The sequence below is a fragment of the Cottoperca gobio genome, chromosome 20 (assembly GCF_900634415.1).
Source record: "Cottoperca gobio chromosome 20, fCotGob3.1, whole genome shotgun sequence".
NCBI classification, from domain to species: domain Eukaryota; kingdom Metazoa; phylum Chordata; class Actinopteri; order Perciformes; family Bovichtidae; genus Cottoperca; species Cottoperca gobio.
In genome coordinates, this window is record NC_041374.1 from 12,401,169 (window position 1) to 12,417,551 (window position 16,383).

The 16,383-nt window shown below is 39.5% G+C and overlaps 1 protein-coding gene across 1 annotated transcript; it reads right to left on the bottom strand.

Moving 5' to 3' along the window:
- Window positions 1-15: 15 nt before the first annotated feature.
- On the bottom strand, window positions 16-14,098 carry LOC115025323 (uncharacterized). The gene is made up of 5 exons (XM_029457450.1): window positions 13,820-14,098; window positions 10,340-10,458; window positions 10,017-10,203; window positions 8,281-8,320; window positions 16-7,558 (listed from the first exon to the last, which is right to left on the bottom strand). Exons 1-5 carry the CDS (start codon window positions 13,921-13,923, stop codon window positions 2,270-2,272), a joined length of 5,739 nt encoding a protein of 1,912 aa, XP_029313310.1. The 5' UTR covers window positions 13,924-14,098; the 3' UTR covers window positions 16-2,269.
- Between the last annotated feature and the right edge of the window lie 2,285 nt (window positions 14,099-16,383).

Here is a 16,383-nt window from a genome sequence, read left to right on the forward strand (position 1 = left end):
AATAATGGACAAAAACATTTTCAAATATCTTTTATTTTGAAGGAGTAGTGCATCGGTCCAGTGCAGTGGTTAATGAACATCAACATGTTAAAACATAATTCAGAGGTACAAAATCACTAAATTATCATTTAATTATTACATCTCAAATAGATTTCTTACTGTGAAACACATTCAATACTTAAAGGATTTGTTTCAGGGATGTAATCAAGTATTACAGTTTAACTACACAGTAATACAGTTGAATAAGGCTAAAGTGAAGTAAACCGGAACAGATTATTTGATTGCATGTTGAAATTACAAAATTAAAAAAACAATCAAATGCTAAAACATTTTTTAACTCAAAACAGACTGTTTATTGTTAGGTCAAAGCTGATAATGCTGTCATGTGTCTTTTAGGTAAAATACTAATTATTTCTAGTCTGCATCATTTGTATTTGGGTTGTTGATTTGTTATACCATAAAGTAAGAATTTATCTTAGATTTTACACAAGAAAAACATGTATTTCTGTGGGCTTTACATACATCCAGTATACAAGCCAAGTACATTCGGCTATATTCCCAAAGACAAAACGAACAGCCTATTGGAGCCTTGTAAAATACTAGATAAGCTCTCCATCAGCCTCTCTTATCAGCTTAGTGCCATACAAAAATACTTTACTCAGAGAACCCAGGGCTCTGGATGAGGCTGCTGACTGGAGAAAGTGTTGCACTGCTGCAGTGTTACCAGTGCTGTACTTTTCTCATAAGGTAGGATGGAAAAACAGATTCCAAATCATTGTTTTGAAGACGATGACACATGCTGTGAAGCAGTCAGGCCTTTCCCTTCCCTGTTGATGTCATTGCTAATAATACGAAGCAGATTGTATTGTCTCAGTGTGGAAGTTTCTCTGGTAAAAATGACACAGCGAATGGAAAAACAAGGACACAACGTACACAGCAAACATACACATACAGCAACAATTTTACAACTCAATCCACCCAGTGTAATAGATGTTTTATCAAACCATCACCAAAACAGTTCATGTGTTGTCACAGCTAAGAACAAAAAGGCTACACCCACTTGAATAATGTGAAACTGTTGAAGCCCCACCTAAAGCAGACACTATTTAAATTAGATAGCACCCAGCAAAGCATTGTGATTAACATGGTCATTAAAAACCACCTGCCTATAGACTGGAATGTGGCCTTGGGCACCAAATCTTCTGTTTGTCATGCCAATACTCAGCAAACCTTTTCACTTATGATGGCTTGTAAATAATGCGATGAGACACCATGCTGGTTAAGGCTCGATAATGTGACATCAAGCAGCACCAAGAGTGTACCCAACTTGTTAAGATAAAACACTAATTTAACACACATACATCCAAAAACATTAGTTATTGTTTGAAATACATTTATTTATAAAATAGATATATTAAGACTTTAGATTGCCACTGTGCAAATAAAAGCAAGCACTGTATAATGTTAACATTCAGTAGAATTACATTTCATCTCAGAATAAAAAACAACAACACTTATTAAACTATTCAAACAACACTAAGAAAATAAATCTGCTTTAAGTTTACAACATTTATTGATTGCTGTATCTGTACCTGCCCAGGGACTGCAGATGGACATTATATTATAGGAAATCTGGCATAAATCATCTCTTTTCTTTTTGAGATTAATGTGTTTTTTAATGCAATGTCCTTGTTTAATAAAGACTAATAATAATAATAATAATTTACCACAATTTATTTCAATCTTTAAACATAGAAGAAAACAGATGACGGAATATCACATGATAGCACATTTATCAACATAACTTCAGCACTGTTAAGTAGCAGGATGAAATGCAAACCTTATGATAAGATGTAAAAACTGACTTTACACAGTAGTTTGATCATTCAAACAACTACAAAGATGTACACCCCTCTCTGATACCATGCAACTGTCAAAACTATAAATCTTAAACAATGCAGATTGCAGATGTGCAGTCCTGTACAGTATACTGTACATACATCATAATCTTTAAACCTATGCTGATAATATTATGCTTGCTCATATAATGAGTTTTTGACGTGACAGCAGCCACCACTTTTGAAAAGCAAATCATGCAGCATATAAACTGTTCTCACGTCTTCTTTGTGACAAAGAAAGAGCAGAGAAGAAAAAACAGGAGACAAGCAGAAGAGGTCACATAATAGATGTTAGTCCATCTTTCTTGATAATGAAGTCCAGGATCAAAGAGACTTGACAGAAGGGAGGATTTAAAGCAATTGTTCTGCTTTCACAATTCTGTCTCTTTTTCTTTTTCTTCGACTTCACCTGTTTCTAAGTAATATTCATCATCTGTCGTTGTGTCTGAGCTGCTGTCTGAAGACTCATCAAAGGTGCTAAGGCTGGATACATAACCTCTGGAGGGCAGAAGCCCTCTGGACGACTGGCTGTCCACTTGCTGTGATGCTCCTGACGAGCTGGGAAAGGTAGGGGAGGAAAGTCTGGGAGGATTGGACATCAGTCTGGACACTGGGGATAGGGGAGGGGTTAGAGGTGGGGTTGGAGGGCCCTCTGTATCCCATGCTAAGTGACAAGTGTTCATGTTAGGGCTCCAAAGGCGGGCTGGCTTTGAGGTTGTGGTTGTTACAGGTGGAGAAGCGGAGACTTCTGAGCTCCAATTTGCCAAGCGCCTGGTCAGTGATCGAGGAAGCGATCTCGATCTCATTTTACCAGGATCGCTGTTGAAATATGACATTCGACAGTCCTTACTGGGTTGGCAATCATATTCTGTGGTCCATTCAGGATTAACAGACCACTGATCCAAGTCCTTACCAGGGCCTTCACAAGTCAAGGCAGATTCAGAGAGGTCACCCACACTCATGAACCTGGATCCAGTGGAGATCCGACCGGGCCCTGAGGGTCGACTTGACAGTACCGAACTCACAGAAAAAGACCTCCTAGGCTCAATGCCATACTTTAAGTCTGCATAGGAGGATGCCAAGCATTCCTTGTCTTGTCCTGGACCTGCACTTGGAGGACCAGTGGATGCCCGGCTTCTTCTTGAACCCCCAAGGTTAATTCCCCCTCCCGGCTCACATGTTGAGGGGGATTCTCTACGACGCTGTAGCTTTGGGCTAAAGAAGACATTGTCATCTGTAACATCCGGTGAGGTAAATGGGGAGACAGGGGAAAGAGAGGAGAAGGGCGAGAAGGGGCTTCTGGGGCTGGATGTGGACTTACTGTACAGAGTAGGATATTCAGCAGAGGTGTTAGGGCTCTTACAAGAGAGGAACTGGTTTGATGGTTTATAATCTGTCCCGTTGTCATTGTAAGGGTCAAAATGGTGTGTTGTTGGGCTGTGGATTGTAAAATGAGGTTGGTTTTGACTTTCCATGTGTTCTACCCAAGCATTTTGCTCGTCTTGGTCAGTTTCTGGAGTTGATTTGTCTGACCAAATGCAAAAGTCATCTCTTGCCATTGAGCTCCCAGTAGCTGAGGGGGGTATGATAGTGTATCTGTTTTGTGACCATCTATTCATACCCTTTGTTCCTTTTTCATTGTCCTCCAGCAGCATCCCTTCCTCCTGCTCTTGCTGCTCTAGCTTTTTGGTACTTTCAACAGTGATATCGTTGACGTCACTTGATCCACTATCAGAAAGTGTTTGGGAGGCTCGCTTCCATTTCCATGGAAACAATATATCATCATCAGACCGTCTGGTGCTGAATGTTTGTCTCAGTCTGTTAATGACCTGGTCCATTTTGTTATTGGTCTTGCTGGCCCTCTCTGAGTCTGACCTTGGCAAACCTGAGTTTGGTGTGCTGACACTTTTCTTCAGTGCAAACCGGCTTCTCTTTGGGCTTTGTTCATTGTGGCTCTCAACTGAACAAAATCTGCTTTTACCCAGTACACTCTCTTTCATTCTTCTGTTAGAACTTTCACCAGGGGTCTGGCTCTCTGTTGAGCTGCTGCCACTGGAACTCTGATCTGAATGACTACGTTGTTCTCTTGTAGCTTCCTTACTCTGCACTCTGTTTGACTGTTGACTTAACTTGGTCTCCACAGAAACCATGTTTGCGGTATGTTGCAAAGTTTTAGGTGTGATGTTATTTGGTGCAGCTGTAGATGCATCTACTTCAGATTTAATATTGTAAACCAGTGTTTCAGTTACACATGTTGAGGAGGAGTTGAGTGCCTCATGAAGTCTGTTGTCAACAAGTAATATCTGACCATTCTGGCACTTTTGGCTCCTGTTATTACTGTAATTATTGTTGACTTGATCAGTTTCTGAAACCCTACATTTTGTGCTTCCCTGGGTGGCATTTTTGTGTTGGAAAGGCAAAGATAGGGGCTGGGGTTGGTTGAAAGGTGACAGAGGGGGTTTGGACATGGACAATGTCATGGCTGCAACTGGATTAGTACGTATGGAAAGAAGTGGGGTAACATTTGACTGAGACTGTTGGAAGAGGGGTGATCTTGGTATTATAGTCTTAGTTTCTCCCTGTGTCGACCTGGTAGACATGAGAGTGGAGTAAGGTGGGGAGCTATATCGAAGTTTATAACCACTTGAAAAGTCAGGAGGGAGAGAGAGAGGAGTAGAAGAACGGTACTGAACTGTGCCAGACTCCACTGATAGTGTCCTCTCATGTCTGGGTGTGATTAAGTCCCATCTTCCCTGGTCAAAGATCATAGTGTCACTAGGTCTTTGCAAAGACCTCTCTTGCTCTCTGGAAGCTGAATCAGCGGAGTCAGATGATAAGGATCGATACTTCCCTCCTTTCAACACCTGTATGCTGGTGGTCCTAGGGCTCGGGGAGCAAAGAGGATATGTGTTTGTGATCGGACTGCTTGATCTTAGAAAGGAAAAGATAGATGGATTTTTGACACTTTGTGGGGAGCTGGAGGGAGATAGAAGGCTCATTGGGACACGAGATGGCTCTGGCTTCTCGATTGTGATGAGCTCAGGATGCTTCAGATCCACTGAGTCCTCCCATGTTACTCGTCGCACTCTCTTTCCCTCTACACGGGGGCGCAGTTTTTTGAGGTCTGTTTCTGGGCTGCTTGAGAATGTCCTTCCCTCCTTAGGACTAGAAGTGTCTGAGTAGTTGGGGCTAGTAATAATAGGGGTGGCAGGGGGGGTTAAGGCAGAAGAAACAGTGATAGTGATGGGGGAAGATGAAATGGCAGGAGTGACAGGAGGAGTACGGAGAGATGGGCTGGGGGCAGTTGTGGCTGCAGGATGGCTGCCAGTGGTAAAATAATAACTGGTGGAAGCAGCGGATACAGGACTGTAGTTTGTTTTAGTGGTAGCATTGACTGTGGGAATCAGGCTGCACACAGTTTCAGGGTGGAGAGGCTTGTGAAGTGAAGCATAGCTTCTTTCAAAGCCAAGAGGTGTGGCATTGGCTGTGTTGGTTAATTTGTGTGTATGGGAAGAAGAGCCAGTGTATGATGACGCATGAATATTGGTCTGTGAAGCAACTGGATGAGAGTTGAAGGAGGAACTAGTTTTAGTGTTTGGAGTTAGGGGGAAACCAACGGTAGTTTTAGAGGTAAGCGCTTGACTATTGAGAGCGTTGGTGGTAGTAAGAGAACGAGGTGGTTCGCTAAACTTTTGACAGTCCTTGTGTGAATATGCGGGGGTGCTGTTTTTGGATATACAATGATTATTATTGTATTTGATGCTACGCTCAATGAGTGTATTTGAGTTCTTGGGATTTAGCAAAGTAGGTGGTAATTCAGCTACATTTGCTGTAAATGAACTATTATTTACATCATGCCTGATGAGATCTTTAGGGTGACTCAGTGTGGCTTGCCCTGTAGCTCTGCTAACTTTAGAACTAGTCAAAACTTCGGGTAAACCATTAGGCTTTTGTGGTTCAATGTTGTTCAAATTGGAGCCATATTGCTGTTTGACAAGCCTGTCTGATTTGTGGTCAGGTACATCCTCAGCATTTCTTTGTTTGAGATGTGTCTTCATAATAAGGTTCATGTTACCTTTGCAAACTGACTGTGTTGTGTTATTGTCGTCTCTGTTATTGAGGATTTGACTACTAAATATTCTGTTGTCAGTTGGACTTGGGGAGGCCAAGTCTTTATTATTATTGCAGGGTGGAACTAAGGGTGTGTTTGGTTTTTCTTTGATGTTCATTGTATCATTGAGGGTTAAAGGGGAACTGTCTTCCTGTGTAATTTTTTTCCACCAGGAAGTGGATGTCAGGGTGGTCCTTCTAGGGAGGGAATGAGTTTTTAGGAGAGCAGACCGGTCATATGGGGAATGTCTGGGTGAAGAGTCAGAGCTCTCTGAGAATGCGTTTATACTTTTTTCTGAAACCCTGTAGTTCTCTTGCATCTCTGATGGGCCTCTACTTGGAAATGCTGGCTTTGAACATAAAAGACTGGACTGGGTCCTATTCATTGTTTGAGGTTGTTGGGTAAAGGGTGTGTCTTCCACATCTTGGGATGACGTCATGGGTGAAGCTAAAAAGAAACGTGTTCCCCTTTGATTGGAGGATAATGGGGAAAGGACAGACCCAGTTTCCGTTGTCCTATATGAAATGGACGCTGGTGAGAGGAGGGGCTTGGACCTCTCTTGCCCATTATTGTTGAGAAAGATTTGAGAAAGGTGTGTTGAGAATAATTTTCCATCTCGATGACTTGGTGAACTGTTCAGAGGCGAAGGATTTATCTCAGAGAGGGTAGAGGCTGCATTAGAATTGCTGCCATTTGAGTTGAATCTTCTTAAAGACAGAAGTAGACTGCTGGTTATTGGTTTTGAACTTAAAGATGACAGTCCTCCTTGAGGACCTGTTTGTTGATTCATCATTTGTTCATTTGGGTCAATGGAGAGGTGTGAAATGGGTGATGCAGCTGTGTGTACAGGGCTGGCAGCCCCTGCATCCTTTTTTCTATTATCTATCCTTCCAGAGTTTACATCCACAGAGACGGTCTGAATCATTTTCCTCTTAGATTCATAGTTCAAGCTTGCAGGATCACTTGTAGTTGACCAGCCCACTGTATTCCTCCTGGTACCCAGACATGGTATCCTTGATTGGGCTTGCGATTCCCCTGACAATGACTTGTCCACAGTCTCCTGAAAGCGTTCATGTGGACGGTTTGCGCCTGTTTTTGACTCATCCTGTAAATTCCACTGGGCTTCCAAATTGCCTGTTCCCTCAGGTCTTTTGGTCCGTCTTGGTCGGCTATTCCAGTGGTGTGGGGCAAGAACTGTTACCACAGCGGGAGACAACATGGTTCTAGTAGGGTTGGATAATTCCAGGAGGTCAGTATGTTTCTCAAGCTTTGTATGGTTTTTTAGATCTTGTTCTAACTCAACTGATCTAGTGCCAGCCCTTGGTTGTGGCCCAAATGGAAGTTTGTGTAAGCCATTACACTCATATGGTGCAAACTCCCCATTTGAGAAACTGTGAGTTATACTCAAGTCCCTGTTAGACTCCAATTCATTGCAAAAAACTGTGATAACCTCTTCTTTCTTCTTGGCTGAAAATGGTATCCTTTCAGATAATGGAGATTCACTGGCTACCTTTATAGAGGTGTCTGATGGTGATGTTTGTCCATTAACCTGTTAGGACAACAAGTCACAAGATTGTGTTTACTAATTTTTGTTTTGTCAAACATCTGAAATCTTTTTTTCAAATTTATTTTGACATCTAACAATTCATACAACCATACAATATCCCAATCTGGATGTTTGTATAACCACAGATCAGTTATCTCTAACTGTATCATTAAAACCTAACTATATTCATATGTCATCTACTTATCATACCATTGCAAATTACTTGCATGCTTAAGCAAAATGCTTTTACAGTAAGTATTTAACAGTGGCCTGCTATTTGTATTGCAAATTGTGTGATGTCAGAGGCCAGAGCTTTGCTAAAGCTTCTGTTCCCATGGTGTAACTATTTCAGAGATTCAGGCCTTGACAAACAGGTTATTTTGAAAGATGTGAGATTTTCAAGGACAAGCACACAAAAGCACACACACCCTATCCCTTCTAACGCTTAAAACAATAATCAATCTGTTTTCAAGGAGTACACAATGTCACTTACTATATTGTGATGTTTTCACAGATAATTACGTCATGTGGGTTTTAAACAATTACAGTGGTTTTTAACTTGTTGCCTTAGATACTGTAAGATTGGTTGGAAATATTTTTTGGATTAACTGGAAATGCAGGTGCAATTTAACATTTGTTTTAGATGGTATTCTACATTGTAATGATTCAAGCATGAACCCTAAAACATTTTTATATTAATGATCAAGATTGTGGTTAATTCTTACCTGACAGTTGCTGTTCTCAGTCCTTTGTTTTTCAGTTAAACTGGCAGAACAGGAGAGAGAAGACATGAAAACCATTAGGCATAATACTTAGGATTACACCCGTAACTTAATTGTAAATTGTTAAACTACATATGAACACTGAGTTTCCTTAAAATATATATCGGATATGATGAATATGATTGCTTTGGAGCTTTTTTGATTACATATTTGTTTCACAATAAAAGGGTTACAGAAACAAACTTCATTATTGTTATTGCTAGATGTGTTATGTACATAAAAAATGAAGACGTTAAGGAAAAATATGACAGAGTAGTTCATCATCGAGATGACGTCAATTCTTCATGTAAAGTACCCTGTTGTGTGCGTTTACATAAAATATACTTTTAATGATATGCAATGGACACTTTAGTTGTTTAGAATTAGGAAAGAATGCTTGTGAAATATATTGGCCTTTAATGTAGTGAGTCGTGCAATGTTTGATTTTGAGATTTGGAAAGTGATTTTGATTTGTTAGGTAAGGTTTCACACAGCAAGACTTTATCAACATTAGGACAATTAAGAACATGATAATCAGGGTGTAAAAATAAACTGTTTCGTAAATATTATTGCTGACAGTAAAAGCGAGAATAAATGGTCCAATATCACATTTCATATGGACACACCCAGTCTTCCTGTGCTCTACTGTAATGTTTTTTGTGGGAAACATTTGAGGGATTAGATGTCTCACATTTGTCACAACGATGCGGATCAACAGGCAGGTCAGCATTCCTCTCCGTCTCTTTCGCTCTCTCTTGACTAAACAGTTTTCTCACTCTCACATGTGCACTAAAGCCACGTCTCATAGGCATTTATGAAAGCACTTACAAGGTATTTTTATGTTAGACACGATCACACTCAAACAAAGATATCTATATAAGGTCATGTTGGATGGTATGAAAATAGGCAGGTGGCTAGCAGACACTTAAACGGGTGTGTTCAGTCTTGAACCAATAAAGCAAGTTCGATCAATGACCTCTATTAATAAGGCTATTGTATTCAAATAGGCATGCAAATATGTTCAAGGGGAAATGTGCAGCACATGCTCATACAAACTGTCTCCACCTTACACAATGTCAAATGCAAATATCATGCCATATCAGATTATATTCAAAGAAAAAGTTAAATATTTCCCCCAGAAGAGAAGTCCAACTTAAAATGACCTCCAATTGTCTTGTATTGGTGACTTGAGGAAGGAAGTACTGTCACACAAAAAATCAGTCCACAGGTAGGTGACTTGTGACAAGGTACGTAAGGATAATAAAGTCTGGCTTCCTGAAAGGGCGGTGAGAGCTTCTTATCGTCCATGTAGTGTGAAGTGCCAACACAAACAAATATGTACAAACTGTTAACTCACGGACAGACAAACACACATAATTGCATATCTGACCTACTGGTCACACAATTAGGTGCACTTCCTTGTACAAGAAGCGGACCCTTCCAGATAAACTGTCACAATCTTATGCAAACAGGGTTCAGTGGTTCAGTTACTGTTTGACTAAATGCTGGCAACGGCTTGTGATTTTAGTGTCTCTGGGACATTGGTCTGTACAGCTAACCAACACCCAACTTTGGAAGGTTTAAGGAAGGCAAGACTCATTTAAGAAACAAGCCGATAATAAATACATCATGTAAAATATACATCAGCACTTCATTTATTTAATACTTGTCTCAAGGTCCTCATTCCTTTCTTTTCTTACCTGTGCAGACAGGGGGCTAAATTCTTCTTGAGACTTAGTTCTGGTTCGTCAAAGTCTGGGTTACTGGAGAGTGTGAGGAAGACGCAGGAGGTAAATCTGGGTCCAATGGGCTTCTGGTTCTGGACCTTTGAATCACCACAGTGAGCAGCCTCTTCCTTCCTTAGTCTGTCCGCCCTTAATATTAGTGCTGTAATGGATTCAAAATAGAAGATTATCTTCTGGTCACTGCTGTATATTCAAAGGCCAGATAGATTACTGAAGTACAGACATACTTCTTGTGTATTAAATGCAACGCATTTGTCTGATATGTGTGTGTGTGTCACCTTTGTGTATTTCTTCCTGTCCGATGGCTGATTGGTGACACTGCTGTCCAGTTGGGGTTTCATCGTCACGTTGATTTTCATGCTTGAACCTTTCACCCAATGTTTCATCCTGCTGTTCTCTAAAACAAACACCAGAGAAGTTTGATGCAATTAATTTACATTAATTCTAACAAATCGACAAAACAATTAAGAAATGCAAAACATTTGCTGTTTCCAGCTCTTATACCGCCTGCCACAGTATGAAGCAGCCGGGGCAGTAAGCGCTCTGCTCAGAGGCTTTTCAACAGTGGGCAAGATTAAGATGGATTTATGATCTAAAAAAGATAATGGTGCATATTCAGTGGCTTCGTGCATATGCTCCATAGCTATGTAAGCCCAACAGTTAAGCTTCAATGTTCAAAACAAATTGGTGGCTTTCCAGTTCAAAGTAGGGCTGCAACTATTATTTTCATTATGCAGAATATTTTTTAATCAATAATCATTTTGCTGATAAAATGATAGAAAATATAGTGAAAAATATAAACGCTAGAGCCCAAGGTTGGTTTAGTTTATGATTCATTTATAAGGTTTATCATGGAAAATCCAACATCCATGCTTCCCTCATCCAGCTCTGGACTGATAAGCAGGAGTTATATAACACTTCCTCTCTGCTCACTCCACACTTTCTCTTACAACCCAAGCTAAGAGCGAACACACCCACTCACACAGTCACTAAAACATGCACATTAGCTGCTGCCAAACACTGAACCCACACTACTATGCCAACTGCTGAGCACGATGATAACACACGAACAAAGATTGGGGGAATATCTAAATATGAATGTCGCTGTCACGGCAACCTTTGTTAAAAATAACACATTAGATGACAGCAATGGTCTGTCAACGGTACATTCCAGGATCACTTTCTCTCTTTTTAATCTACTTCAGCAATTTATAAGGAGCCAGAATTTTTATGCAACCTGTGGTGCTTCGACTGATCACAAAGTGAAGCATTTTGATTTTTCTTTCTCGACCTTACTTAATCACTAGAATTATCTCTGCCTCTCCCTATCCACCTTGCCTTCAGGGGTGACTCAATGGCCTCATTAGAGCTTAATCCCTGTTTGCCCATTATATAAAAGCCCGACATGACATGACATGAGAGAGAAGCAGGGAGAGATATGGGGAGGGAGGGAGATCTTCATGCTCTGCAACAGTTACTTCAGTGCCAATGCCTACACACCCTCCATGTGGATGGTATGAAGTGTTTTCATTTTACCGCACCCTGAGGCATCACAAGAAATCCAAACACACCCGATATTAGCACTTGGACAGTTGAAGCTGTCAGCGATAGGCCTGTGATGAGAAGCTGTTGTTTAGTCCTGTTGTAGCTGCAAGGTTATTGTGACAAACATACATGTCGGGTCATGTCATTTGTAATTCTATTTGAGTGCTGATTTTTCTCCTCAACATAGATATGCAAATATATTTTACAAATGTTCTAAAACCCCAAAGAGATTCACCATCAAAGAAGATGAAGCAAACCAGAAAATATTTTTACATTAATGAACCAAAGTATTTTGTCATTTTACCTTAAATAATAATTTCAGCTTTTTTAATCAAATCATAATTATTTTTTAAGATAGCTGAGTTACTCATCCAAATTTTAAGTACCTCCTTGTAACTGCCGAAGAAACTCCTGCAGTACTAGTATTTCCAGTTTTGATAATAGATTATTGTTTTTTGTCATTCTCTAGTTCCAGCTATTCAAGAGGATTTTCTGCTTTTCTCTGTCATATTAATGTAAATGGTAACTCGGGCTCAAGGAAATTTTAGCGGCCTTTTTTCTCCATTTCCTAGCATTCTACAGACGTAAAGATTATTTAAAAAATAATCTTTGACAGATTAATTGATAAAGAAAATAGTTGTTGGTTCCCAGCCCTCCTTTAGAGGACTAGTTTTGGTCAAATGTGTTGTGGGGAAAGGACACAATAATTTAGTTTGGATGCTAAAATTCTTCAAAAGTTAAATTAAGTTTAGTGACGTGTAATCCTATATTGACAAAACCTATACAAACTGCCACATCAACGCTGCAGCCATAGCGTGCATGTTATCTGAGCTGTGTGTCTCAGTTTGTATTGATAGTTTGGAAGCTAATGAATATTTGTTATCTTAGTAAGGCTCCACTCCATTACTCAGTGTGTCTCATACAAGTATGTTGGTGTTTTCTTCACTTGAGGTCAGCCTCGTTGTGGGTGTGTGCCTATATCTGCCAGCTAAAACTTACATAACGACATGGATCCAGCCTGAACTAAAATGTGGGTGTGTACTGACAAATACATGTAATGTTCAAACCACTGCAAATGATTTACAACCGTAACTTCTTTTTAAGATGCATCAGAAGACAACTTAATGACTTTGCAATGACTGAGTGGTAACAAAAGGTGTAGGCCTACTGAACAAAGCGCGACTTGTCCTACCACACCCTCGTGTCTGTCAGATTTCCAGGGGAAATGTTTATCTTTGAGGGTATGGATGGGAATACATTATATTTAGGTTTAGAGGGTATTAGCAGGAGGATGGCAGATAATCAACAGAGGTAGGGCTCTGGACATGCACAGACAGCAACTCCATTGCAGGATTGGATGTGCATGTATGCACCTGCTAATCCACTGAAACTGAACTAAAATACATCAACTTGGTTTACAATATCTGGATTACAGTGTTAGTTTAGTGTATGACAAATGCATACACTAATACAAATGCAGGCTCAGGTATGCATGCTAGGAATAAAAATGGGACAGGCTACATAATTAATGAATACATGATTGATGATACATAATAGGTACAATAGGCTTAAACCCTATACGTCCAGAATCTGCTTGTATATTTCCTGTATTCAATTATGTTAACTCCAGCCAGAGGCGTCTAGGAGTTAGAAGCATGTCACACCAAACCTTATTCAAAAATCTGTCAATTTGCGTAAAGACAAGGATAACATAATTGTAACACGAATCATTAACAACAACTTTACTCCGACAGGACACATGTATTTATTCAAAATAACATATAAAAAATATTTTAGTCAAGATTCGACTTTCTTCATAAGTTATTCCCGCTTCCTTCTGCTGTCAAACACAGTATGGTGTTCAGTGTCGAACAGTGAACCAAGAGTAAAATGTTAAATTAGTAGACAAACTTAATGCCGAATTTACTCAAATGAGTTCATAACTCGTGAGGCGTTATCATATGACTGTGGGAGACGTCTATGTTTCCAGACACGCGTTGAAACATTAAACATATCAATTCATACACGCAGTTCAGTGTGAGTTGTTCTCTCTTCAAGATAACTGCTTGCATCGCGGTTAAAAAGTCTCTTAGCAAACAAACGGAGAGGTACAAAGTGCGTGTCAACATTTAACAGATCGATACGAAGCAGACTAAATACAGGAGAATTACAAACTCGTTGGTAAAATGCGCTTTAAAGACATGCTTACATACCTTGCAGTTGTAGTCCGTGTTGCTCGTGCTGTGCTGTACAGAGGCGTAGCTTTCTCTCCTCCTACAACTCTGAGCTCCAAAGCTCCTGCGTCACTTGTTGACATCCTATTTTAACCGGTTCGGTAACTCTTCATTATTCAGGCAGACAATTCGGCTAATTCCATTTTATACATGTCGTAGGTAATGTACAGCAATTGACCAGCAAACAGGTGGTCAATCTCATCAATGCCACTTTGGTGGTGAAAGTTCAACACCTCCTGCCAAACAGGTGAGCGGAACAATCGCTGCGTCCTTTTCCAGAAAAGTCCCTACCTTCTCATTTCCTTCTCAGGACAGTTGAGCTGCCTGGTGATGGTGCCGTTTATAAATGACCAGTACACATTATATTTCGTCTCTTTAAAATTAAAGACAAACTCCCAAAGCTTTTAATCAGCCAGAAAAAGCTTAGCCTATTCCCCCAAATTATAATCAAACATGTAACTGTCTTTGCGGATTTCTAACTCTATAAATCACAAGATGCACATGTGCTGAATCATATAACACAACATGTCTCAAGTCATAACGTCATGTAAGTATCAACTACACACTAGGCATCACACACCAATCATACTTCCAAAACAAATACAATAAAATACGGCCTGGGGTGATTTCATGTTTTTTTAGACAACTGATTCCAATAATTCATCAGACCTCAACTCCATCAGCAGTGCACAGGATTTATTTGATGGCTGTGTGCCATCTAAAGGCAATGTGGGAGAATATGTTTAAGGCTAACATGTTGATTTGTACTTGCACATTTGTTATTGGCTTTATTTTTGACATGTGTTGCATCATTTCAGGAAACTCTGAAGGAGTTTGTGTTTCTCAGACTTTAGAATATGACAATAGTTTTCTATTTTGCTTTATAAAAGATGCCTGAGAATATTTGATGTCCATCCGACCACTCTCGACAGCTTTGGCTCAGTTTCTGCAGAAAGAACAGTGCCCTCTTCCTGTTCTGACTGTTACTTTCTGCTGGCATGAAAAATAAATGTTCTGCTTTGACTTTTTTTTTTTACCAGGAAGCGTTGTTAGTGCTAAAATCAAGAACATGTCACATGATCATTCATTTTATAGGTTTTGGACATTAAATAATTGAGCAGGGCAGTCAGGGAGAATCAGAGCTGAGGGAGGAACGTTGTATAGTGGGACCCAGCCTGAGCTGGAAAACCATCTCCTGTGTTGGTACCATGCTGTTACATTAACAAGTGTCTCAATAATGCACCTATACTGGATGGAAATATCGGCTATATAATTGTTTACGGTAACAACAAGGCTACAGGACAAAGAACCAATAAAATAAACTGTAAAAGTAAAAAAAAAAAGTGTAATAAAAAAAAAAATACATTTATTTTATTTTATTTGTTTATTGCTTTATCTACAAACAATTTCGCGACCCCCCTGCAGTACCTCCACGGACCCCCTGGTAACATCACTAATAACAAATATTTCCATACAGCCTAAAGAAAAGATTTCATTGGACTTCAGCAGTAATCAAATCCAGTTGGTATCTTCCAAAGTTATTCTTTCTTTGTGTTTCCCTGAACAGTGTTTCCGTGTTGAGCTGCAGTCCTATAATAACAACACAAAGACGAATTTCTGTACTGAAATGACTGTAACTTTCAATGATTCTCATTTGATTTTCTCAAACTCAGACTGCTGCAGCCTCTCTTTCAATGCACATATGGGCACTTGACTATCGTTTTAAGACGGACTTGAAAAATAGTGAACCTATCCTTTAAGGAACTGATTCACCTGGAATTTGATTAATCAAATAAAAACTTTTCCTATTGGGCTATTCTACAAATCCCAGATATAATGTTATTATTCTAATTTACAAATACCTTGACATGTAGTTTCTTATAAGGTTTCAGGCTAAATATCGGGGAGATAAATTGATATAATTTAGTTGGATAAAAAGAGGCCTACGAATTCAAACGCAACCCAGCCTTTTTATTTAATCTGGGTTAAAATGATCTGAAGGTTTCATGGCTTTCAGTGCTCTGATCGAGGTGCAATATAAAAGTAAACCAGACGAGGTCAGTGTTGCTTTACAGAAGAGAAGAAAACTGCCACCATCAGCGGTTCAGTGGTTAATTTTAAATCCAGATTATTATATATCATAATTACGTAATAATGATATGATAATTATGACGTAGGTTTATATGTTTTATTAATATTATTTTAAATTATTTAAAGGCTTAAAGCATAATATATATTGACATGGTTATAGGCCAAAATTTATATGACAACGTCATTCATTTTAGTTGTGCTTAATTGTGTACAGATATATAAAAAATAATAAAAAATAAGGGATGGAAAAGAGAAAACGCTATTTATTTAAATGCTTTTTATTTATTGCTCGATTCTTGTGGGGTCTTCTGCATGTAGCCTGCCCACTATAGTTTCATATAACACGTTTAAATGTCTCCAATTCCTGCTGAGAATGATAGGGATCCAGTCTGCGCAGTTACTCAGTAAACATAATCCAGTGTCAGTGCTATGTAGGATCCCTATCGCCCTCC

What these genes read in the sequence shown, in the direction of transcription:
- LOC115025323 (XM_029457450.1), bottom strand. Translation starts at nt 13,923, where the DNA reads ATGTCAACAAGTGACGCAGGAGCTTTGGAGCTCAGAGTTGTAGGAGGA. An exon ending in ACACGGACTACAACTGCAAG is followed by an intron (nt 10,459 to 13,819) that starts GTATGTAAGCAT and finishes TGTTTGTTTTAG; the next exon opens with AGAACAGCAGGATGAAACAT. An exon ending in ACAGGAAGAAATACACAAAG is followed by an intron (nt 10,204 to 10,339) that starts GTGACACACACA and finishes AATCCATTACAG; the next exon opens with CACTAATATTAAGGGCGGAC.